At 46.3% G+C, this 25,886-nt stretch overlaps 3 protein-coding genes across 4 annotated transcripts; 1 reads left to right on the top strand and 2 right to left on the bottom strand.

Annotated features, from left to right (window-relative positions):
• Window positions 1–6,911: 6,911 nt before the first annotated feature.
• On the top strand, window positions 6,912–8,398 carry LOC131263346 (mitochondrial import receptor subunit TOM22 homolog). Of its 2 annotated transcripts, none has more exons than XM_058265532.1 (3): window positions 6,912–7,240; window positions 7,598–7,640; window positions 7,718–8,398. In XM_058265532.1, the coding sequence occupies exons 1-3, from the start codon at window positions 7,125–7,127 to the stop codon at window positions 8,045–8,047; spliced, it is 489 nt and encodes a 162-aa protein (XP_058121515.1). In that variant the 5' UTR covers window positions 6,912–7,124; the 3' UTR covers window positions 8,048–8,398. The 2 variants fall into 2 exon arrangements, with proteins under 2 accessions (XP_058121515.1, XP_058121516.1); XM_058265533.1 differs by having other exon boundaries at window positions 6,912–7,253; window positions 7,452–7,640.
• A 262-nt stretch (window positions 8,399–8,660) lies between these two features.
• On the bottom strand, window positions 8,661–10,385 carry LOC131266701 (60S ribosomal export protein NMD3). The gene is made up of 2 exons (XM_058269313.1): window positions 9,457–10,385; window positions 8,661–9,385 (listed from the first exon to the last, which is right to left on the bottom strand). Exons 1-2 carry the CDS (start codon window positions 10,337–10,339, stop codon window positions 8,748–8,750), a joined length of 1,521 nt encoding a protein of 506 aa, XP_058125296.1. The 5' UTR covers window positions 10,340–10,385; the 3' UTR covers window positions 8,661–8,747.
• A 232-nt stretch (window positions 10,386–10,617) lies between these two features.
• On the bottom strand, window positions 10,618–23,898 carry LOC131265941 (mediator of DNA damage checkpoint protein 1-like). Its single transcript, XM_058268258.1, has 6 exons — window positions 23,767–23,898; window positions 23,579–23,683; window positions 15,241–15,510; window positions 11,839–15,175; window positions 11,109–11,426; window positions 10,618–11,043 (listed from the first exon to the last, which is right to left on the bottom strand). The coding sequence occupies exons 1-6, from the start codon at window positions 23,782–23,784 to the stop codon at window positions 10,829–10,831; spliced, it is 4,263 nt and encodes a 1,420-aa protein (XP_058124241.1). The 5' UTR covers window positions 23,785–23,898; the 3' UTR covers window positions 10,618–10,828.
• Between the last annotated feature and the right edge of the window lie 1,988 nt (window positions 23,899–25,886).

The following is a 25,886-nucleotide window of genomic DNA, read 5'->3' as shown; positions in this document are numbered from 1 at the left end:
GACGGCGCGTCGAAGCGTTTCTTTTCTGATTTAAATCACAATTATTTTAGAAGCTTGTCTATGTTATCACCCCTTCGTAGCAGTATTTCACTGAAAATATCCCATGATCGATCAAATGGACAAAGTTCTTTGCTTCTTGCTTCAAATTCCCCAGTAGAATCAACGAAAATCATAAACACGACAAAAAAAAACGTTACACCAACAATCGAACAAGGTAAATTTGGTCAACTTAACAGCGGTAAAAATGAAAATGAAGCTACAAAACCAACTCAAGACGAGTCGGTTACCATCGAACGACCTTTGCTGGCGAAGAATCTTCTCGAATGTCCGGACGTTGTCACCGGTCGCTTTTCCGGTCCACTTTCGATGCGATGTCCACACAAATACACACACACACGCCCTTGTCCTTTCCACCCATCGCCCCGGCGATGGCAAAGTCCAATACTAATGCCGATGGAATGCGCTGGTACGATGGAACCGTAAGGATATCGTTTATACGTTGTTTGTTCTTCTCTTTTGCCACGTGGCTTTTCATTCCAGAGTTCGCCCGGTTGCTGCTATAAAATGGACCTCCGGTGTGTAGGACTTTTTTACTCTATAGACAGACCCTCCACCCCCCGTTTTGGACCGGCGGCACGTTCCCGTTGTGCTGCGAGATTTCGTTTGCGTTACGCTAGCTAAGTTTCCACGAAACCGTTGTTCCACTTTGGCTGCTAGGGCCACAACTGCTCGTTCGGAATCAAGCCCAGCTAGAAAGAGTTCCTGCTTCCAAAACAAAGACGCGTGGCGGAAAGAAAACAAAGATTTTCTTCAACCGGATTAAACCGCTACGAATTATTGACTGACTTAAAGCTTTCATTTGTGGCTCACAAGAAAAACAAGGATAGTCAAACAAACCTTTTTCCTTCCTAAACCCGGACCCCATCATATGCGTGTGGAATTGAAGTTGATCGCACACTGCTGGAAGCAAACAAAAGATTACAATTATAAGTCGTCCGCAAATACCCATTTCTTTCTCTCTTCGGCAGTTCCCATTCCTTTCCAATTCAAATGCCACTGAATTTACCAAAGCATTTTGCGGGAAAGCAAACCGAAGCCCCTCCCCCTTATGTAGAAAAGCAACTCATAAGCGATTAAATTGCTTACCTTCGCGGTAGAAAGACACGAATTGGCCAGAAACGGGGCCGGATCGGTGGACGGAGGCATAACATTAAGCATTAAAGTTAAACGTTTTAGCTGCACAACGTTTAGATGAGTTTCGCGTTTTCATTTGAACGAATTTCAGTTGGTTTGATTGTTGTTGTTGGGCGTAGAGAAGCCTTCTTAATACGAACAGAGAAATAAAAAAATAAAAAGCGTCAATGGAAAAAAACGAAAGGAAAATTGGCACAAATGAACCTATTACCGAACTACCAATATTCTTGTCGTAAACTTGAACCGTTGCATTACCCACTCCTCATCGTAGCCCCACTAAAACATTCTCTCGTAAAATAATCCCACAATCCAATTTAGATGTTTGAAATTTCATGCTCCTATCCTATAAGGTAAATTAAAACCAAAAAATAAAGAAAACCCTACAGCTGGCTAAGCACTAACACTAGTAGAGAGCGAGGAGAAGCAAAAAAGCCTAGCTTTGGGGCAGCAGTTCGTGTTTGAGGCACGTTCGAAGTTGGAACAGAGTGTTATTTATTGCAAGGAACGAATCGTCGAGCCGCAGTACTGCTGCCCTGGCTAGATAAAAAAATGTAGGAAAACACAAAAAAACCTATGTCGAGAGAGAAATTGAATGGTGTGCTTCGAAATGTCGGTGTGAACGGACGACGGATGAACAAGACGGAGAAACGGGCGTTTGAAATTTTTGAAAACCAGGGAAATGGGACGAAAGTGAAAGGTGTTTGAAGTTTAAACTAGGCGTAAAAGAGGGAAGGGAAAAGAAAGGGGAGGTGAAAATCTCAAAACTACCGTTATAAAAACATGAAAACCAAGGTGGGAAAAGCATCTACGTTTATCGCTTCTAAAACAAGAGAACAAAAATACAGCAGCTGTTGTGCTGCGGCTCCGCTGCGACGGAGCCGAGTCGTGATCTATCGTGTTTAGTTACCCATTTTCGTGAGTACACGACGACGAATGCGTTCGCATTGCAATGAAAAAATAGTATAGCATATAAACATTAAATGAAGTCACTAAAAACCTACTCAAAGCAACATAATTATACATAACTAGCACAAACTACTGGCGAGAGAGAAGAAGAGAAAACATCGGTTACTAGGATAACATACATGCATGTATGGGAAATGTGTTTTTCACAGCAAAACAATTGTATGTGCATGCATATGGCTAACTAGTAAAAACGCACACATACACAGACACACTCGCAGGATATCGTATGGTTTGGTAATTAAATTTAAATTCGATTTACACCGGGGACTAGTTTTAAAACCGTTAAAATTACACCAATCACGCTCATGTTTAGCTCAGTTATCGACACGCTTTCACAGGAAACTATTGCCAGGCAAGATAATCAAACAATAAGTGAACAACTAACACGGCTAGACTACGGTGGCCAGCAAAACAGTACGGTTGTACGCCACCGCACCGCGATGTCGGACAAAACTGAACCGAAATGAATAAAGTATAATTGTTATGCAGTTGTTACCAATTATTGTTAAACCCATTTACACAGTGAAAACACGTACACGCTAGAGATAATTTTGCCAGGAACGCAAAGCTACAAGGATGGCACTTCGCGCAAAAATGAGCTGGAGGAGTTTAGCAAAGCAACGTCAGCCTTTTTTGTGCTTCGCATTGGCATAAGGAAGAAATTAGCTGCGTAAGGGAAACTATGTCGCCAGTGCAGGAGCGGTTTGTAGGACTTACCAAACTGACGAGAAAAAGAGGAAAAATGGCAACAGAGGGCATACGGTGTAACAGGCAAACCGGACTGGATGCGAATATCTGAAGGACACAGAAACATAAAGCGACTGATTTTTACAACACTTCGATGAAATATGAATTTAAAATGCAACGCTTCATAGTGGTTGTCAATTTTGGTATCGGACAAAATAGAAATTGAGTACAATAAACAAAAAAGATCCGTTATTGGAAAACAAACCTGGATAACCGGTGACTGGTAGGGAATTGACGACGCATACATTATTGGTGCGTGTGGAGGGAGGTAATGGATTTTGTAGGAATATTTTAACAAAAACCCGGTGGTGGTACCACTTTTAAGGGACACCCGAAAATGGTTGCGGATAAAGATTTTAAACGTTTTTCATGCCACTTGCCCCAATGCCCGATCCCTAAACCCGGGTTCTCTCAAAACAATGTTGCCCGAAATTCGCACATCCACGACCAAATTCTTCCATTCAACTGTAAAATTGCAATTTCGGTCCGCCACTTTGCATGCTCCTTAAAACAAAGTCCACAAAACGAGCGCACAACAACCCGACAAAGTTCTTTCGTTAACTTTCCTCCCTGGCTTTGACGAACGTTCGATAAATGTTCACGCTGTTGCTGCTGCATTGCCGCGGTTCGTGTCTATGCTAAAAGTAGTCCTACGAAAGAGTAACTGTTTTTGAATGTAGAAAATGTGTGAGTGTGAATAGAATGAATAAATCGTAAAAAAAAACGGCACGTAAATGGTAAACGATAAGCTAATGAACAGAGACGGTCTTCAAAGTTAAACACCAACGTTAAAATGGAAAATTGTAACGAAAAACCGCCACCTGGGTCGGATGGTGGATCTCTGAATTCCATGAGAAATGGTGTCGGGTGCAAACGGTGATGGCAATCGGTTCTGTTTCTCTTGCGTTTTTTGATCGAGCCGTTACCCGGCAGCGAATGAGGAACCCACAACACATCCTGATCACCCGAACCCCCCCAATTTGCAAAGGCCACAAAAAGGAGTGCAAGTGCGTGGAGGAGATTTAAAAAAAGGCAACATTAACGTTAAACGTTTAAACAAGAATAAACAATGAAAAAAAATGCAATTTATAACGTTATAATAACAAATATCAAAAATCAGAATTTAAATGAACAAACAACAGGCGAATTAGCTATTTTTGGAAGATTTTTTTAAACTTGCTCTTCGGTAGCGCTGACGCAAGCAAGGGAACGAGATACAAGAGAAACAAATAAAGTTATATAATTACCGCATGCTAGTGTGCAAACAACCTATGAAAGTGAATACGAATAGTTTCTGCTTTTGCTTAAGTGTGTAATGAAGTTAAAAGGGTGTGATAATATTTAAACAAAAAACTATCCCCCCCCCCCACACACTCACTCAAATACGAACCCCTCCGCTTCGGGTTTCTTTCTCAGTGTCTGCAGTGCGTTTGGTTATCGAACCGTTACCGATTTTTCGTTATGCTTCTATTTGACGTCTATATGCGAACTATAACCTACCGTAACATAATTATTCTCATTATCATAGTCGTGCCGTTTCGAGCCCATGAACATGATGCGGCAACGTTTGAAAAATTACCCCTTAAGCATTGCTGTTCTAAAGTATAGAAACATACATTAACTACTAGCTACTACACTGTATGAGCATACTGTACTGGAATTGTAAAGTGAAAGTTCCGAAGTAGCCGGTAGTACCCTATAAGATAGCGGGAAATATTACGCTCACGGCAGAATAATACATTTTATTTCCTATTTGCGCATTCTAGTTGCACTTTCATTTATTACAATATTTCTTTCTCTTGCAATTGTTACACATGAATGTTAGCTTTTAATTTAAAATAACAAGTCTTTTTTCGAGCACATAAAAAAGACCGGCAGCAATGAGCAGATTTCTAGTCAATCGTCCGTTCTACGGGATCACGAAGTTATGTAATCACTTCAGTAAGGTTATCCTGGATTTTAAATAACTTTAAGTATGCAGCTTTGTATATATGCTTGCGTAAAATACTGTTTATTTAAACTCTTTTCATTTCTCATTCCCGCCTAAGCCTATAAAGAAAACTATGAATATCAATCTCTTGTACTTCAACTCTAAAGGATTAAACAACCCACAATAAATAAAAGTTTATCATCAACATTCGCCCTACAAACGCCTAGTTCCACAGATATGCTTCCTTAGAATGATGAAAACATACTTAATAACCCACCCGTGAAAGAAACCCAATCGAATGCGTCCGAGCAAACGAACCTTTCCGTTCCGAAAATCATTTCAAATCCATGCCAAAAGATAACAGCAAATATGAAAAAAAATAAAAACGAAAAACAAAATATATATTCATATTGTGGCCTTTTTAAGTAAATCATAATGAATTCAACCAATAAAAAGGGTGCAATGGAGAAGGGAGAATAACGAGCATATTTAAAGAGAAAAACATTAAACCAAACTACCGGAGAAAGATAAGTTTGCGCATAAAAATGTTATTTAAAAAAAAAGTAATACAACATTTTACACTACACCTACATAACCGTTGTATTGTCGTTGCTGTTAGGTAGGATTGTTTTTACAAATTGTTTTTTTGCTTTTTTATTATCATCAAATGATTATTTTATTAGCAAAATATTTCTTTTCATCATGCCATGGTAAAATAAGGTAAAAACATGTATAACAGCAAAACTATGGGCTATTTCGAATAGCACTGTCTAAGCATATTGGCGTGTGTCCCAGGAAAGTGACCAGACGTCGGTCGAAGCATTAATATCTTAAGAAACTTACAATAAGTAACATAACAGTGTACTGATTTTAAAACATAGTGAACAATGTTTGATATTCGTTAAGCAGATATATTCTGATTTTACCGAGAAACGTTGCGAATGGTACTGTTTTGGGCCGGAAGAGAGACACAAATGATAATGAGTAGGGGAAATGATAAGTATTTGGAACTTTTAGTAAGCTAAACAGCAGCATGATGACAAAACTTTGACTAAATTAAACTATGTTATTGGAAACTATTAACTATTGTTCCATGTTCCAGTTGCTAGCACAACTCTTCCTTTGAATGCAGCTGAACAAAACATAAAAAGATGAGATAAGAGATTAAGTAGTAAACTGATCACTACTCTACAGTACAGCTTATATGTATGCGCCCACAAATTAATTGACATAAAACGATGGGATAGGAAATCAAGGAGGGAGAGATAAATCTGAACAAAGGCCAGATTGCACGTTATGGATAAGCATAAAAGAATACTTGACTTTGTTACATGAATGATGAAGTGTTAAGGAGAGGATAAAAGTAAAAGAAATAAAAATAAAAGTTGTTTTGAAATTGAAGCTTTTTACGTTCACTGACTACTATTATAATAGAGAAAGTGGGGGTTGTATTTGATAGGTAAGTGGATACCTTCACATTGAATCACTTTTAGTAAACTTATCTATATTAGACGTTGGATGGAAACTAAATAAATAGTAACTATTTTATTACACTAACCATATCCGTTATCATAATCGTTTGAATCCATTGATGTTTATGCTCGTTTGCACCAAAGGGTTAAATGTTCTATAACCGTTAAAAACCGGTTGACATAACCTGCTGACTAGTGGTGGGAATCGCTGAAGCGATCCAATCACTATACTCCAACGCACCAAAGAAGTGAATCTTTTCATTACCTTCGGACACTGAACTGACTCAAAGTTTCAATTATTATTACATCATTAACACTGAAATGCGTACCCTTATATTGTAAAGAACCGTATCAAAAATACTCTCGTATAGAATAAATGTAAAAAATCCACTCACTCTCGGACCAACCTCATACCTCCTATATCCGATGAATCCTTCATACATGTAGTATGAAGAGATTTTCGCCCTTTAATTTACTTTATATTAAAATGTTTCTTGTAAGAATCGAACTCAACCATCCGATCTAACTCCGACAACGCACCTCTACACGTATCCTTGCATGTGCGATATCGATTTTTTTATTACGTCCGATGGACAGTTCTGACAGAATTGTCACTTTGGTCGAAGTGAATTGCATGTGTTTTTCCTGTGTTTTCGTTTCGGGTCGCCGGTTTTAATTGTGATACCGAAAAAGATACGTGCCAGAGTGCACAAACGCACAGGGAAATACAATCGCAGCAAGCTGCACGCATCGCGGGCGACCCATTCGCAACAAAACACCTTCCGTTTGATTGACAATATCTGACCACAGATCGAATGGATTCCGATCCTGAGGTGGTGCTGGTGGAAAAAATCGAAGAGGACGAAATTTCGACAGATAAGGACAGCGGAATGGAATCAGCCACCGGCAGCAAGGATGAAACACCGGAACGCAAACCTTCTACCGTAAGTGAAATGTTCTATTGGTGTTTTCTTGAGGATGTTTATCCTTCCGACGACGTCAACTAAGGATTAATTTAGAGAACCATCTGATTCCACGAATGTCCTCATTCTACGTGCATACCAGTGCGTAGTAGTGTTGCGCAATACGGATTCATTCAACGCATGTTTTTGACTGTTGTTTATGTTTCGTTCCTGCCCTAGCCGGAGGAACCGCTCAAGCAACCTGAACCAGTGAAACCTGCCCCCGTCCCTGAAGCTGCTCCCGCTCCAGCTCCGGTAGCGGCTCCTTCTGGCCCTTCAGGATCCTCAGCCCGCCCATCTGGTTCAGGCTCCACTTCGCAAACATCCAAAACTGTGGCACGCACAAATGCGGATGATAGTTACGATGACGTAAGTACCGTTTCTAACCTGTAAGAGCCCAGGGTGTTGATAGCTACCCAAAATGTTCCGATTTTGTACCCGCACAGGAACCTGATGAATCGCTCGGTGAACGACTTTGGGGACTGACGGAAATGTTCCCGGAACCGGTCCGTGCGTTTTCCGGTGCCGTCACCGGACTGACGGTGCGCAGTGTCAAGGGCCTGTACTCGCTCACCTGCAATGCGTCCTGGATTTTCTTCACCACCTCCATGATTCTGTTTGCACCGGTCGTGTTCGAGGTCGAACGTGCCCAAATGGAGGAAATGCAAAAGTCGCAACAGAAGCAGGTCCTGCTGGGCCCTGGTGCAGCCGTTGGTGGCGGCGGCGCCGGACCGGGAGGACTGCCGGCCATGCCTCCAATGGCTGCGACCAGATAAAATGTCGCACCTAAGCATAGCGAACGAAGCCAGTGTTAGTGTTTTAGTGCCGTTTACGCCGTTTGCCGTTTCTTTCAGTTTATGTTTTGCTTTTTGAACGCCCTTATGAGTGCCCCGCTTCTTCCCCGCTTCCGGAAATGAGTAACAAACCAAATAGTGAAGAGAACGGTAGCCATCAGATTGGTTCAGAGGACCGCCAATTGGGATTCCATTTCATGGACTTATTTACGAACAAATGCGTTTCCATGGACCGTTGCTAAGTCGCATGTAAACGGTGTGTATTTTACGTAAATTATTGCGACTTTCTGAATGAATTTCGTTTATCAGCAATATATCGTTAAAATATCTTCACTCAGCGGAGTTTTTATCAGTGTTTTGCTCACTGCTCACATCGTTCCAAGCAACCACTATAGTACCGGCCTCTTATTCGATCTTCACAAGTTCAGAGCTATTCTGTTGCATTTTGGAAGAATGGAGGCCCCCCGGTTAGAAACAGACATAGCGTGGAACTACTACTACTACTACTACACCTATCTACTATTATTTGTTGTACTAAGTACTGTAGTCGTAAAGGGAAGGAAGACAAGACTAATAAACGAAACACACCTTCAGTGGAGTATAGTGGAAAAAATGTAGAACTTTTATTAGCATATACTTTTTAAACAATATATTTTCCTCCGGGTACTGCAAAACTGTGAAATCAACCGTCACCCATTTCCTCGTCCTCCAGCACCAAATCGTCGAGCATCTCCTCGAGCGTAATCCTCGGCAGCGACGGATCATCCATGTCGTTCGTATCGACCGGAATCTGTTTGTTTTTGTCCTTGAAAATGTTAACATTCTGCCTCAGCTCCGGATCCTCCTCCAGATCCTCCAGGAATTCGTTGTACTCGTTCTCGATATCGGTGTCCACGGCAACATCTTCGGCCAGATGTTTCAACTTCCAGTTGCGGTTCTGCTTGCGTACCGATTTATCGTACGACTTCTTCACCAACAGCACATCGGGCACGGTGTCCGAGTTGAGCTTTTCAAAGTCCGAGTTGTTGACGTTCGCGTCACGCAAATCGAACCCGAGCACGCAATCACCCGGTTTGAGCAGATTGCCCAAGTGTGACTTCACGTGAATCGTATTATCGTTGATGCCCAGCTCGGAAGACTTCACTACCCAAACGTCGGCAAGCGTATGGCGCAACGAGACCGCCCCTTGTCCCGGGAACGCCTTTCGTTCGCCCCCCCGAATGATCTCCACGTCCATCACTGTAAACTCGACCATCTGCTTCGGGTTGCAGATGGCCTCGAACGGCGTCTTCCAGAAGGCCATGTTCTGCACTTCGGCAACTAGAAATAGGTATAAAGTTTCATTAATGCCAACGATTACATTGTTCTGAACCCAGTCTGTTTTTACTTACGTTGAGCCGTTTGTGGATCAATCAGATGGATAGAGTTAGCCACCTTTGCTACCAAGCAAACCGGTGCTATGTGGCCCATCTGCTGAGTCAGCCGTTTGTTCAGGCAAACCAAACTTCCCTTCGATATCGGCACAATGTCCACAGCGTACGAATACTTGTAGTTGTACGAGTTGCTGTGGATGTCGTGCGAAATCAGCTTCTTCGAGGTGGTCACCTTTACCGGCAGCACGGCCTGCAGGAAGTCGACCATCTTCCGGGCGTGCGCTTCAGTGGCATAGAAAAAGTCCAACCCACCCGGGGTCGGCTTGATGCCGAGCGTGTTATCGTGCGCTTTGTGCTTCAGAATCATCTGCTCGAGGTAGAACAGTGTCTTCTTGTTAACCGCCTTCTGGCGCACCTGCACCATGCAGCGCCAAAAGTCCTTCGCCTCGGTCCGATGGCAATCGTCGCACATCTGATTGTTGACCGTAAACTCCACCACGAACACCTGCTGCAGCACGACATCATCCATCACCTCGCCGTGCACGGTCAGCTTCACCTTGATGCGCTTCGAGTGCGGCTCGGTCCACACAAAACCGGCATCGACCAGCTTCACCTGCCGCAGCCCCTGCAGACGCTTCAGGCACAGGGACAGCAGCTCCTTCGACTCCAGACTGCACGCGACCCACTCGTTCGGTGGATTCAGATAGCGTTCGCAGTTGCGGCAGAAGAAAATCACCGCCTGCTTCGGGATGTTCTCCGTGATGTCGACGTGCGAACGAAGGCACGGAACGCACATGTTCGTGGCGTTCGGCTCGATCGGGACGCCACATTCGCAGCAGAGGATTTTATTCACCGTCCCAGAACCGGATACCCCGTTTGGGGTATTGTTGATATATTCCATGTTCACGTAGACCTTTTCAAAAACTGAACTCACATGTGCGCCGCATCGGTCGTCAACACAAATGACAGTTTTCTTTTCGCGAGAAGACGACATATCGATCTGAAACCTGTTCGGTTTTTATTACACGATTGAGGAGTTCAAAAAAATCAAATTTTCTCATGACAAATTTAAAAAATTGTCGTGGTTTAAATTCTTTCGATTATTGATAAAGAATAGTACTTTTTATAGCTTTAGAGCATTTTATTTTTGAAAATAGAAAAAAGATAAATATGAATATGTACATATCGACAGTGATGATTTTGCGATGAGTTGAGAAAGAGCGAATTTTGTTGGTCTTCTCCATTAAAAAACCGCATTTAACAGAAAGAGATAGATGACAAACAGTTCAATGCAATATTATGTGAGACTACGATACTAACAACATGAAAATTAAAACTGACCAATGGCACATTACGCGCCGAAATTCAACAAGTTCTTCGCTGCCAATCTCTACATCAAGCGATGCTTTTTTAAACTAATCGAATGCTGCATGATGGATAACATAAACCCTTCCGTCGATACCACATCTATGTTGGGATACTTTTCCCTGTACTTCGGCCAGGATGCTGCATCGGCTGGGTCGGAAATGATGAACATTTTGCCACTCTGCTTCACCGGCTGGCTGAGATGTTTCATTGGTGTGGCTCCGGCACAGGATAAGATTACTGGATAAATAAAAATAACATTTTACGCAAGCATTGAAGGGACGGGTTCTGTTACCACTACTCACAATATAATTCCAACGGTGGAGGTTGCGTGTTGGAGGTAACAAAAACGGTGTAATCCTGGAAAAGTTTGTTACCGCGCGCCTTTAACAACGAATCGCGCAAACGAAATTTGTAACGCTTCTCCGAGATTTCATCGCACAGGATGTGCTCCCACGGATCAACAGGCTCGTCGTGCTCTTGGGCGGCCTGTAGTGCATCCAGGTACGACTGGCCGACGATGGGAATGCCTTTTGCAACGGCACATAGAAATTTGTACGTCCGGAAGATGCGATCCGTTACCAGCACGTTCGCCAGTTCCGGTATGTCTACCACTTTGCCCCCTGTAAGTGTACGCAAACATTTGGTTAAAGTCGATGGATAGATACTAAAAAATGATGGTTTAAATGAAAAATATGAAACATACAAGCTGCAATGGTGCATAGTCAATATAACGGTGTTACTAGCAACAACTCAATGATAGATGGTTTTTTTAATCGATGTTGGCTACTACGATAGGATCGGACGCATGAAATTGTCAATATAGCTTTGTTAGTTTTGTAAAGTGAATATTTGAGGTGTGGATACATAAATGTCTTCAATAGAGATCGATGGAAATGGGAACAGCATGAATAGGGCAATGTACTAAATTACTAATTACTTCTATAATCTATAAATCTAAAACATGCAATGAAGCAATGAAGCCACAGCAAAGCAAAAACTGTCCCCCAAACTCGAGGGACAAACGCTACGTACCAGCGCGAGCGATACATTTCCGGTAGGGTTCCGGGCTCATGCGTGTAAATATCAGTTTTGGACGGTTGGCACGGGCCATCCTTATCGATCCTTCGCTTCCGGTGCTGCTAGTAACACTGATATCCACAACCGCATCATTACGCTTCTCCGATGGAAGACCACCTAGTCCCCCCCTCAATAACCCAGAAACAGTTGAAGAAGATGGATCATCTACCTTCTTTGTGATCGCCTTTTTCTTCACCGGATCCGGCGAATGAGAACGATACTTGTGGTTGGTTGTTTTTTGCCGTTTTGATTCTCGTCTTGGAACCGCCGCGCCATCCGCTTCCGATTTTTCTTCCGGTTGATTTTGCTGCCGGCGCTCCGGGCTCGGAACTTCTCGCGGCTTGCGCGTCCGTGTCGATGTCCGCATGGTGGCCGCTGTTCCCTTGGACGTGCTAGACTCATAGGCAACCGATTCATCAATTGTTCGCTTTGGAAGCGGTTCCCGATGGCTGCGGGTGGAAACACGCTCCGATGCGACCATCGGATGAGGTTCTTCTTTGTTGGGAAGCGATGAGCTTGACGAAGTGGCTTTTTCCTTGCGCTTTCCGTCTTTCCCACGGCTCGATTCTTTTTCACCCAGCTCCTCTTTTTTCACCGACTTTTCACGGGCGGATTTTTTCCCCGGTTCTTTAGCGCGCGTCTGTTGTTCCGCGTTGTGACCTGTACCGGAAGCGGTGGAAGAGGAAGCCTTCTCAACCGTAACGCGCCGCTTTTTAGGACCCTCCTCTTCATCCTCATCGTGTTGATCCTCCTTTTTTACGCCCCGTTTTTTACCACCCGCCTTTTCTTTCTTTTCCAGTTGCTTCTGCTTGGAAACCTCTTTCACCTTCTCTAGCTCACGCTCCAGTGCAACACTAACATGTGTCTTTTTGAACACCAACCGATCCTCGTCCTCATCGTCACTGCTATCGTCTTTGAAGTGATACTTCGGGCCACCCTGCGCCGCCGCCTCACGCGAGTGTGATGCCGACAGTTCACGCATGTGCACGGACGCCATCAGGATGCTGTCCGGTTTCGGTAGGCTGAGCAGTGGATGTTCCGGAGTTAGAAACTCCGTCACCACTATCGACTGCCGGCGACTCTTGGTCGGTAATGGTTTCGGAGTGGTCAACGCCGTTTCCGACGGTACCTTAAAGACGGGCGACGGTATCTTGCGCGGTCTTCCCCGTCCCCGCTTTTTCGATTCCTTATCAAGCTCACCCACAGGTAGGGTGGCAGCTAGACACACATCATCGTCCAGATCTTCGTCCTCCTCTTCATCAAACTCTTCTTCACTGCTCGACACGACCGCGCCGTGGCGTGTTTGATTCTCCTTGTTCGATGATGAGGGAGAAATTTGCTCGCCCTTTAGGTCCTGCTTTGTGTCTTTCATCTGAGTACCCGCTTGCAGCAACGAGTGCCGCACGGTGCTGTTTATAATAGGTTCAAAGTGAGAAATCTCATGTGCAGTCGCCGGTCCAACCGTGTCCGTTTTTCGAAAGGAGGATGATCCTTGTGCGCTGCGTTGCAGAGGTTGCGTCAGAAGATCGTAAGAGCTAACCATATGATCATCTTCCTGTTGCATACGTTGTGTCTGCATCGCATACGGATCGATGTCCTCCTGTGAAAAATTAATACATTTCATTATGTCCACCAATGAAATAACAGGCGTCTTCGAACCAAAAACGACCAACGATTTGCTAACCTTCCTTTCCGGAGGGAACGACCTTCCGAGGGGTTGCGTTTCCAGCTCGTACGCGTCAAACAGTTTCGATGCGGGTTTTTTCAACACCGGAGAACAACTATCCTCCCGCAGGTTCCTGGGTGGACTCATCGGTTGCGTCAGCAGATCGGCCGGGTCGATGGAAGGAGATGGTGGACCAGTGTTCTTTTTGAATCGCTCTGGTGGAGACATCGGTTGCGTTTCTATGTCGGCAGGATTGAGTAGTACCGTTGTTCGGGCGGAAGAGGTAGAAGGACGCGGTTCGGTTGATTTTTCTTTCGAGAAAACTCGCCGCAATGGAGCCGGAGGTATCATTGGTTGGGTTTCGAAATCTTCCGGTTCCGGACCTTTCGGCTCAACAAGCGACGCAGATGGTTTAGGTGGTTTCTTGAAAACGCTCCATTTTGGTGGCTCCATTGGTTGTGTCAGTAGGTCGTAGGGGTCGGAATGATCATCGTCGTCGAAAGCTAAAGCTTGCGTTTCCATATCATACGGACTCACACCATTCTCCTTAGATCGATCCTTCGACTTTGACAAACTATTAGTGGCCTTTGTTGTTGAAGGCTTTTTAAAACAATCGAAGTCCAATGATTGCGTTTCCATATCGTATACATCTTCAGCCGGTTTTTTATTACCGTTTTCTTCCGCAACTCTCTCAACCGGCTTTGGGAAGCAACCTTCTTGATTGAGCGAAATCTCGTGCTCATCGTCGTCGTCTTCCAGTTCCGATCGTCCTGCAGGCGGTTTAATCTCAGGAACCTGGTCGAAATCTACCTCCGGTGTTACGGACCCTGCTCGGTCTCGTGCTTCCACCGCCACCACAGCGTCAAAGTGCAGCTCCGGCGTAATGGATCGATCATCTTCCTTCACCGGCTTTTCCACCTGCTCGGCTGCGTATAGCTTTTTCTCCGCCACCGACTCCGCCTCCGGCTCCGGCCGAGTTTCGTTCCACTCCAGTCGACTCATGTCCTGCGTCGCATTACGATGCTCTTGAAACGATATCGAATCGACGGAACGCTCCGGAAGGATAGACTTTCTTGACCCGGCTGCGTCCACCCTCCTGTACGACTCGTCCATATTCTGCAGCAGATTCTGTGACTCTGCCATGTACTCATTGTTGAACAGTCCATCGTTACTGTTGTCATCGTCCTGAGCCGTCATCTGGAAGTAGTCCTCTTCTGCCTGCGTTCGCTCTGCCCGATCCGGGCGAATAACAACGGGCGGGATGCGATCAATGGTTGGCGATGGACGCTCGTCCTCAACGGGTTGTTGAGTTTCGGGAATGATAAAAAATTCATCATCGTCATCAAGCTCATCTTTGGCCTTTTTAAGTACATCTTCATCGGCCGCCGGTACCGGTTTTGCGGAGGTCGAAGATACGCTTATATCGCAAGATTTCACCGGCGGAAGAGATTCATTCGCTACCGCAGAGATCGCACTGTCTTCTAGCTGCTGTGTCGCCGGTACGTAGAAACTGCTGCTTATGCGACCTGTTTGCGGCTTCAGGGAGTTGATGACCGTTTGAGATCCACTCAACAGTCGACTGGTTGTTCCGGTTGCTCTTTTCGTTGTCGGTAACAGTTGAGTTTCCTTCAAAAGCAGAAAAAAACTCTTGTTATAATTCGTTTTTCCGAAACAACATCTAAATTTCATACCTCTAAGCTGCAGTCAATAAAATCCTTTGAATCTTCGTTTACCAAAAAGGGCCGCTCATCCTGTACACCCTCGGTTGCGGGGACGTTTTCTTCCACGAAAACAGGCACGGTTCCGAGCAATATCTTGCTAAGAGAGGTAATTTTACACCAGGTCAGGGCTTCGATAGGTCGGTGATCTACAGTGACCCCGCGGATGGAACAAAGGTCCATCACTTCTAGCCTGGCGGATGTGGCATCATACCGAATGCTGGCATGCTTGGGGCAGATACTCTAGGGAGAAGAAAATAAAAGAAAAATAATTTCGATTACTATTTTTAAAGCGCATTAAAGGGGATTTTGTTTGTTTTGAATGCATGATTGCATAATTTGTAGAATAAAAACAAGCGAGGCAGGCACGATAAAATTTATGTAATTTCACTTAATCGCAGTTGGCCGAATGCACATGTTGTTGTTGTTCGCCAAATTAGATAACTTTTTACATCGTGCACAAATGTTTACTAGAACCAATATAAAGAACCCACCCCTTCCCACCCTCCCGATAGGAAACTTTTCACCATTTAAAGTTTGAGAAAAACTTTGATAAGATTTTATTTTGTGGCAAAGTATGAGATGATCGTGAAATCGTTCGTCACGATACGCGAAATAATATGTAACCGAAAGGAGGATTGCAGTCTTATGCAACGTGTTCGTCGGGAAAGTACTGTAAAACATTTCACACTCTACACCACAATGGCCTTCGAGTGGACATCGATGGTGACCGAGGGCAGTATTTCAAGCGTCATGGAAGCGATCATTGGCACGGTGGTAGGCTTTCGCCGGGAGGTAGTGGAAAATCTTAAACTCGCCCCAGAGCATCACACCGACCAGTGGGAGAAGATGATACTGTTCATCGAGGATACAACGGAGGAGCAAGAGAAGGAGATGTGCGATAAAATGAAAACCCAGGTGAAGCAACTGAACGATCGCATGGAAATGATCAAATGTGGCAAGAAAAGGCACAGTTGGCACGCCGAGGGCCTGAAGCCGGTGCGCTCACCGAATGGCAAGAAGTACAAGAGACGGTCCTGCTTTGTATCGACCATTACCAACGACACGTTTTGCATCGATGCGTTCGGCAACTCGAGGTATCCTTTTATGGTACAGTGTGAAGTTAAGTATACCATCGGCGAAGGATGGGTTGTGCTTCGCGGGAAGTTCGACGAGCCCAACAAGCTATACGAGGATCGGACGGTGGACAACGAAAATGGCTCCGATGGAGGGCACCATTGGTCGGAGGGCAGGACTGGTGAGGCTGCGTCGCGGTCAGGCCAACACGAACTACTCGTGCAGTTTATATTGAAAATTGAACGTGAGTCGGAAAAATACAACATTTCGGTGGGAAAGCATTCCGAGATTTCGACCACACTGGTAGAAGCAAAATCGGCCACACTCGAGGAATCCACCGAGTCGGGATACGGCTGCACGCGGGTTCAAAGAAAGATGTGGTGGTACACCGATTGCCGGATTCAGTATGTATTAATTATGCTACGCGTGTCGTGGGAAGGATTTCAGTTTAATCTGCTCACTTTTTAGGCAACAAATAATAGACAAGGATGAAGCATGGAAGAACGATATCAGCTTCGGAACCAGGTTCACTATAGAGGAAACGGAAACAATAACATCAAACCGTATGGACCGAGCTTCTTTGCAAAACGAATAAAAAAACTAGTACTAACTATCATAACGATCCTAACGAAAGTTAATCTGTATTCTAAATGTGTGCCGGGTGAGAATTCGAGTGGTCTCAATAAAGTAAACACAATAGCCCTAAATGGTCAGTGTTTATACGAACTCCCACGGTTTGCCCTTCCCCATTTCCCACACCGAGCAACGCAGCCTCCGCTTCGGTTCCATTGGAGCGATAAGAGTGGGCCTGTGTTTATGAGCTTATCTCGTTAACATTCAGAACCCGCGAAGGGGAAATATAAGACGCAAGCCTCCTTATAGTCTTGCAGTGACGATCGCCAGAGGTTAACCAGCATTCCGCGTTTGCAATGAAGGAACGATACACGACGACGACGACGTTAGTGCAAGGTTTTGTAACGGCCAGCTTATGGTTGCTCGTGTTTTTCACAAGTGCCAGCGCAACATTGGTGAACCTCAAGAATGGTCCCATAGTCGGCGAACAGAGGGGAGAATACTTCGCTTTCGAGGGCATTCCATACGCGAAGCCACCGGTTGGAAAGCTCCGGTTCGCACCGTCCGAGTTAAACGACGAGCGGTGGAGTGAACCAAAGAATGTTACCCGCTTCGGTCCGGTCTGTCTGCAGTGGGATCATCTCGTACCGGACACGGATAAGCTGGTCGGCGCGGAAGATTGCCTGTTCCTGAATGTGTACACGCGAACGATCGACCGGTCGGCAAAACAACCGACGATCGTGTTCATCCACGGAGGGGCACTGATGTTCGGCACCGGGAGTTTCTACCAACCGGATCATGTGATGCGTCGCCCACTGGTGCTGGTCACGTTCAACTATCGGCTCGGTCCGCTCGGGTTTCTCAGCACCGAGGATGACGTGATACCGGGGAACTTCGGAATGAAAGATCAAGTGACGGCCCTGCAGTGGGTGCAGAAAAACATTCACCTCTTTGGCGGCGATCCCGAGCGGGTTACAATCGTGGGCTATTCGGCCGGCTCGGCCAGTGTGCATCTTCACTACCTTTCACCGCTATCGAGTGGGTTGTTTGCTTCCGGCATCGGTCACAGTGGAACCGCCCTCAATCCCTGGGTTATGGCGGAACGATCGCTGGAAAAAGCCATCCGCATCAGTTCCATCCTTGGCTGTCCAACTCGCAAAACCGACCTCATGCTCGAGTGTCTACGCAAGCGACCGGCGGAAGATATTGTCCGCCAGGTGCCCGGATTCCTCGACTTCCTGTACAATCCTTTCTCGCCCTTCGGAGTGGTGGTTGAGCGCGAGGGAAAATTGAATCCACACCCGTTCCTGGCGGACACGCCACGCACGCTTATGACCTCGGGGAAGTTCACTCACGAGCCGCTGATACTGTCGGTCACGGAAGCCGAAGGGTTGTATCCGGGGGCGGAGTTTATCAGCGATCTGAAGCATCTCGACGCGATCGATCGGAGATGGAACGAGCTTTTACCGAGCATTCTGGATTACAAAACGTCCGTCCCCGATCCGCGGCAGCGGGATCGTCTCTCGGAAGCCATTCGGGCGCATTATTTCGCACCGGAAACCAAACTATCCCTCGACAACTTTTCCGATCTTATACGGGTAAGTTTAGTTAGGAGCTTTAATGTATCAGAACACAGTTTTTTTACATTAAAATTGTTGGTCCACCGGCTTTTGCAGATCATCTCGAACCGGTTGTACTTCACGGGAGTGACCGAGTCGGCCAAACTGATGCAACCCCACACGGAGGTCTACCTTTACCTGGACCACTACAAAGCACGGTACGGCGTCGGGGAAGCCCTGTCACATCGGAATGAACCCGGCCTTCTGGGGGTGTCCCATGGTGACGATGTGTTGCTTATCTTCCCCAGCGTCCTCCGGGAGCAGCTACCCTTCACGGAGGAGGAAATGGAAGTGGTCGATCGGTTTGTGGCCATGTACGAAGCGTTTGCCAGCGGGCAGAAACCCACGTTCGGTTCGGACGCATTGCCAGTGCAAGACTCACAGGAAACCATTACCTTCCTTAAACTTAACTACCCGACCGGGGAAACGGTACGAGCGAACGGAATGAGTGATGAAGCATTCTGGAGTAGTCTCGATTTTAACGACGCACCGTACGAAATTGTACCGTCGCATGACGAGCTTTAGGTTGCATGCGTCTTCAGAATCCTTAAATACTTAAGCAAGAAGTGAATAAATAAATAGAAGAGACAAATGTCGCCGCATAAAATACATAATGTTGAATAATTAGCTTCTAAGGTAATAAATTATGCGCTTATGAAATGCGAGGTTCTACAATGAGTGGCTGGGATAGAAAAATAATAATTGTCTTCGAATTAAATACCCACAAGGCGATATGTAACATCCAAGCGGTAACGCTCCGGTAATCCGGATAGGCTGCGCGGATTCGCATTCAATTCATGGACCGATTCCTAGGCATACGCACGGAATAAGGACGTACCAGATAAGATAGCTGCGTGCTAGCTGTTTGCCGGGTGCTTGCTGCAGAAGCTTACCTGATATTGCCATTGGCAAGCATCGTAACCCGGCAGGTACTGACATATGGTAAACATACCTAACCGAGTTACCGGAGGCTTCGGTTCGCGTATCGGAATCGTTGCCCCCGCTTATGTTCGTTCGTCGGTAACTTGATAAGATTATAGGGTATTTTTAGAACCCAACCATGCCTCACAGAAACTGTGAAACAACATTCATCCCGTGTCATTTCAAAATGAAGCTGCCTGGGAGGAAGTTCGTCGGATTGCTTTTGCTGATTAGCTGCATCGTTTGGCAGGCGTTTGCCAAGTCGGACCACCCCGTGGTTACCATCTCCAATGGTCCCATCGTTGGCGAGCGGCGTGATAATTACTACGCCTTCGAGGGACTACCGTACGCAAAGGCTCCGATCGGTGAGCGACGTTTGGCGCCGCCGGAATTAAACGACGCTGTGTGGGATGAACCACGGAACGCCACCACGCTGGGCGCGTACTGTATGCAGTGGAGCCACACGATTCCCGGCGAGGACAAACTGTTCGGCGAAGAAGACTGTCTGTACGCGAATGTGTACACAACGGCGTTGGAGCTACCGGGAAAGCCGGCGGATACCCTGTCGACCATAGTGTACATCCATGGCGGAGCGTTCATGTTCGGTGGCGGAGGATTCTTCTCACCGAAACACGTCCTGCAGAAGCCAATGATTATGGTCACGTTCAACTATCGGGTCGGTCCGCTCGGGTTCCTAAGTACCGAGGACGATGTGATTCCCGGGAACTTTGGGCTGAAAGATCAAGTGACGGCCCTGCTGTGGGTAAAGAAAAACATTCACCATTTCGGTGGCGACCCCGAGCGGGTCACTATAGTGGGCTTCTCCGCCGGCGGTGCCAGTGTTCATCTACACTACTTCTCGCCAATGTCGCGCGGGTTGTTCCAGAACGGAATCGCCCACAGTGGAACCGCCCTCAATCCGTGGGTCATGGCGGAAGATTCCGCCAGGAAAGCGAACCTGATCGCACACTCCCTCGGCTGCCCAACCGATCGGAGCCAATCGCTTTTAAACTGTCTACGCGAACGTCCGGCCGAGGCGATCGTCCGCCAGGTGCCACTTCTGCTCGACTATCTCTACAGTCCGTTCTCGCCGCTCGGAGTTGTGATCGAGAGGCAAAGTAAGCTCAACCGGAAACCGTTCCTCGTGGACCATCCAGCCGTACTTTCCCGTAAGGGCAAGCTCACCAAGGTGCCGTTGATATTGTCCGTCGCGCAAGACGAAGGGTTGTACCCGGGGGCCGAATTCATTAGCAAACCGGAGTATTTGCCCGAAATCGATAGGCGCTGGAACGAGCTGCTGCCAGCCATACTGGACTACAAGTCTTCTGTCCCGGATGCGAAGGAACGCGACCAACTCTCTAATGCGATCAGTGAGCACTACTTTGGCAAAGAACGCAAGCTTACGATGGACAATTTTCGGGATTTTGTCTCGGTAAGTATAAACATGTTAGGAAAAGTTCTTCGAAAGAACTACTACTGCCCATTTCTTATCAAGATCCCTAGGGATGATGGTGCTTTCTTTGTGAAACTTCCGGAATCATTTTTAACCGGTGATTTTTGTCAGATTCTTTCCAACCGTCTCTTTTTCGCTGGCACCACGCGGGCGGCCAAGCTGCTGCAACCGCACATTCCCGTGTACTTCTACTACTTCAACTTCAAAGCGGTCTACGGTATCGGTGAATTGTTTTCCGGATCGGAAGAAAACTACGGCGTCGCGCACGGTGAAGACACGGTACTCATCTTCCCCAGCTCCATCCGGGACAACCATCCGTACACCGACAAGGAGCTGCGTGTTGTGTCCAACTTTGTCACCCTGTACGATAGCTTCTCCCGGGGTTTGGAACCAGCGTACGGACCGGACGCATTGCCACTGCAGAATGTGACCGGGAAGCTGCAATTCCTAGAGGTGAAAGCTCCACCGCCTTGTGGAGCAGACTGTAGTGAGGTGAAGGTGGCATACGGTGTGGGAGACGAACAGTTTTGGGATACGCTTAACTTTAACGAGGATCCAACGGTAAAGAAACCCGCTATCAATCCGTCGACACATACAGAGCTTTGAAGTTCTTTTACGGATTCCAATAATCGGGTGCGCACGTGGAACAAATTTAAGACGAGCACGAGATAACGGAGAAAGGAAAACTGCCTAATGAGCCGAAAGTTGATAAGCGGATCTATTTGTCCGGTTGGGCATGGTCAAATAAAGTGAACCAGTCGATCGAGAAGTTGCCTAATCATCATTTCCCTATCGCTTCCGTCAGTTTTCATTCTTCTCTCCTGCAGTCAACACTTCCTCTCTGCCCATTCTCTCGAGGACGAAATCATGTTCTCGGCGAGGTTATATTTGTTTTGGGCGCAAAATGTTGCATTCCTTTTAATTTTCTTCGATGGCGCAGCATCAAACAGTGTGAAGGTGACCATAAAAAATGGTCCAATCGTTGGAGAGCAGCGATCGAATCATATCGCCTTCGAGGGTATCCCGTACGCGAAGCCACCACTCGGTTCCCTTCGATTTGCCCCCTCGGAACTGCTCGACGAGCGGTGGAACGAGCCAAGAAATACGACCCAAACTGGACCGGTGTGCCTGCAGTGGTCACATCTCAAGCCGGGTGACGACAAAATAGACGGAGAAGAAGATTGCCTGTTCCTAAACGTGTATACGCCTAGCCTAACGCCAAGCGATGATCCTTTCCCGACGATCGTACACCTGCACGGTGGTGCTTTCATGTACGGTGGTGGGGGCTTTTTTCGGCCAGATTTCCTACTCCAGCGGCCACTGATATTCGTGACGGTGAACTATCGTTTGGGACCGCTCGGGTTCCTCAGCACCGAAGACGACGTGGTCGGGGGTAATTTTGGGCTGAAAGATCAAGTGACGGCACTACAGTGGGTGCAGAAAAACATCAAGTACTTCGGTGGGGACGCAGGCCGGGTAACGTTGTCCGGGTTTTCCGCCGGTGGTGCCAGTGTTCATCTGCACATGCTTTCTCCCCTATCGAGAGGGCTGTTTCGTAGTGCGATCGATCACAGTGGATCCGCCTTTAATCCTTGGGTCATGGTGGAGCGGTCCGCGGAGAAGGCCAACCTGATCGCTTCCGGTTTGGGATGCCCAACGAACAACAGTAGAGCGTTGGTGGAATGCTTACGCCAGCGACCGGCAAGGGAAATAGTGCGACAAGTGGCAAAACTGCAAGATTTTCTCTACAATCCCTTCTCCCCGTTGGGTGTGGTTGTGGAGAAGCATGGCAAAAACAACCCACAGCCGTTCCTTGCGGAACATCCACGTGAGCTGACGCGTCGCGGAAAGTTCAATAAAGTGCCACTAATCCTTTCCGTAACGGAGGCGGAAGGTCTCTACCCAGCGGCGGAGTTCTTCGGCAATGCAAGCTACCTGGAACACATAAACAAACGTTGGAATGATGTGCTTCCGAGTATCCTGGATTATAAGTACGCCGTACGGGATGTTCACTCGCGAGATGCCCTGTCTGACGTTATAAGAATGCGCTATTTGGGAAAGGAAAATTTGCACGAGCACAATTTCCATCATTTTGTCAGGGTGGGTGGTAAACCGGGTTGCTAAAATGGACCGTAGTTTAACAATTACATTACACCTCTCCTGCAGATGGTTTCGAATCGCCTCTTCTTCGCCGGTATCACGGAGCTCGCAAAATTGATGCAGCCTCACATTTCCGTGTACTTCTACCTCGACCGATATAAAACTACCTACGGACTATCCGAAGCCCTTTCAGGATCAGCAAAGTTTCTCGGTGTGCCACACGGTGAAGACATCCTGCTAATTTTACCGAGCAGTTTACGCAAAGACGCCCCGTACACAGTGGAGGAGCTAACGATGGCTTCTAAGTTTGTGGATATGTACGAATCGTTCGCTTACGGACAACAGCCCCGATTCGGGAAGCAACTGCTCGCAGCCCAGAAGGACGCGGAAAGGATCAGCTATTTAGATATAGGCTTTCCCAACAGTTCCATCGTGACGGCCGACTTCCTTAGCGACGAACCGTTTTGGGGTATTTTGAATTTCAACGATGGTACGACGGTTCCATCCGCTTGAAAGTATGAAACTCGATGGATGAATCAAACAGGTGCAATAAAATAAACTTTCTTACCTTGTCATCGATCAGTAAGGTATTGTAGCGTTCATTTTTCGAAGATCCGATTACGACAATGCCACCACGCAGGACGTGCTTAACACCATTAACGTTCAAACGCACCTGAAACGGTGGAGAAAAAATTAATATCGAGATTGTACCTGCAATCAAACTACCTGCAGCAAAAACCTGCGTAAAAAGCTTACACTATTTTCCAAAACCATGGTTAACTGGAGGAAACGGAGCACTAAACAGAACTACAAAACTTCATGAATAAACGCGACGCGGACGAAATAATCAACATTTTACTAAACATAACACGGAATCGTATGTTATTGCGTCTCTGCCGGTTGACATTTGCCGTTGGCGCTTTCATTGCAATCGCGCCATTTTTATTGGTCAAATGACAGATGCAAAGCATGCTGGCGTGCAAAACGATAAGTTCTATTTTGTGGATAAAATTGAACTATATTTTGAGCACTTTGTACTATTTTGGCCTACACTATTATGACTTTTTTAGAACTATTATTTCTATGACTATTTTGGTCTTTATTATCGCGACAATATGTTCTACTGTCGTTATTCAGCAGTTATTTTAAATTATGACCGCACTGTTTGTTCAACTAACCTTGTTCATCGCCTGGCAACTAGTGGTGGGTAGATTCGACAAAAAATCGGAGCCGCTTCCAAATGATCCACCAATATCGGAAGCGGCTCCATAGGGTAGGTGCAATACTCCGAGCTCGGAACCATCCGGAGCCGTCCGGAACTGACCGGAGCCAGAGCCGTCCGGAGCCGTCTGGAGCCGTTCGGAGCCGTCCCGAGCCGGCTCCAACTGCCGACTAGCGGCTCCGGACGGTTCCGGAAGGAATCGTGGGTTTTACTAAGGCTGGTGTCAGTGCTTTATCGCACGATGTTTTGTCGGACGACAGGTCCACCAATTTTTCTGTATTTTTTCAAATTCTACGACGATTAAATAAATTTTATTATTTTTCTTAAATGAAAGCCACAAATCCGAGTTTATAAAGTCCAACTTTATTGACAGATAACACACAGAATACAACAGACAGTTGTTTGTTGACAGATTGTTTGTTGACAGCGGTAAAGCAATGCACGAGTTTCAGTTCGGTAGTGCATCAGAGCGGATGTTAGCAGTGCACAAGTTTCCTGAAAGGGTTAGCGGAAAAGTAAGGTTACGGCACGACCGCGTGGTCACCCCGAGCTGGAGCTCAGGTCAGAAAAATCCTAGCTGCCGCACATCTCGTTCTGTTTGAGTCAATCAAGCGGACCACGAGTTCTTGTGTCCTGACAACGGAAGGAATTATCCCTCCCGTGGCCGGCGGGTGGACATATGGCTATTATTAGCCGGTCCTAAAGGACGAGCCCCTTCATAGGAGTTCGGACAGAGTCGGTACGCCTCTGATTACGAGTAAGGGAACAAACGTTCGACTTAGCGTAGGAGGATATACCCCGACTCGCATAGCGAAAGAAGAAGAAGGTAAAGCAATGACACCAGCCTAAGCCGGATGATGATGATTTAATTATTTATAGAGGTTTTGAGCCGGGAGGCTTCTTTCACCTCTTAGCCTAAGCCGGAATCGGAGCCGGTTTAACACGTTGACTGCCACGCTTATTTTGGTCATGTTTCCCGGCAGGCCAAACTTTTTCTTCATACAATATCGCTGGCTATCATTTTTGATAGCCATGGCCTGCTGGGAAGTGCACAGGTGCTCGAAGCGCACACACACAGCTCGGCAATTGATATTTTTTTGGTTTTTTGCCTTTAACACCTTATTGTTTATTTCTATTGGCGTTATTATTAAATATATAGCGCCTCAAGATTTCTCCAATAAACGGCTTACGTATTAGCAGCGTGACTGCATCCGTCTCGTTCACCCAATAGACACGCAACGACATTTAGCGAAAGAGACAAAGCGATTCACATGTGATTCAATAAACAAAAACCTTCCACTAAAACAGCTTGTAACTTTTTTCATACCACAGTTATTGTAAAACCAACCACAAATTAAGCTAGACAAGAGATGAAACTATGTAACTACCAAAGGATTTGTAGGTAAGAGTTGTCATTTAGAAGATATAGTACTTCAAAAATCATGGTAGGTGGCTATCAAAAATGATAGCCATGGCCCCCCAGGAAACATCACTGGCTATCAAAAATGATAGCCATGGCAGTCAACGTGTTAAAGGTGTTCGGTAGTAGTTCCGGGCGGTGGGTGCGGTTCCGAGAACCCATCACTACTGGCAACACTGCTGACAGTTTTGATCTGTCAGTTTGCGAACGACAGTCGCAGTTCCGCATTTCCCA

Source organism: Anopheles coustani, chromosome 2 (genome assembly GCF_943734705.1).
Source record: "Anopheles coustani chromosome 2, idAnoCousDA_361_x.2, whole genome shotgun sequence".
NCBI lineage: Eukaryota > Metazoa > Arthropoda > Insecta > Diptera > Culicidae > Anopheles > Anopheles coustani.
Note: the sequence above shows the minus strand (reverse complement) of the source record. Positions and strands in the feature narration are given on the sequence as shown.

Coding starts and splice junctions, on each gene's coding strand:
- LOC131265941 (XM_058268258.1), bottom strand. Junction 15,176..15,240: donor TTATTGACTGCAGCTTAGAG/GTATGAAATTTA, acceptor CTGCTTTTGAAG/GAAACTCAACTGTTACCGAC. Junction 11,427..11,838: donor GAAATGTATCGCTCGCGCTG/GTACGTAGCGTT, acceptor GTACACTTACAG/GGGGCAAAGTGGTAGACATA.
- LOC131266701 (XM_058269313.1), bottom strand. CDS start 10,339: ATGGAATATATCAACAATACCCCAAACGGGGTATCCGGTTCTGGGACG. Junction 9,386..9,456: donor TGATCCACAAACGGCTCAAC/GTAAGTAAAAAC, acceptor ACCTATTTCTAG/TTGCCGAAGTGCAGAACATG.
- LOC131263346 (XM_058265533.1), top strand. CDS start 7,125: ATGGATTCCGATCCTGAGGTGGTGCTGGTGGAAAAAATCGAAGAGGAC. Junction 7,254..7,451: donor CGGAACGCAAACCTTCTACC/GTAAGTGAAATG, acceptor TTCCTGCCCTAG/CCGGAGGAACCGCTCAAGCA. Junction 7,641..7,717: donor CGGATGATAGTTACGATGAC/GTAAGTACCGTT, acceptor GTACCCGCACAG/GAACCTGATGAATCGCTCGG.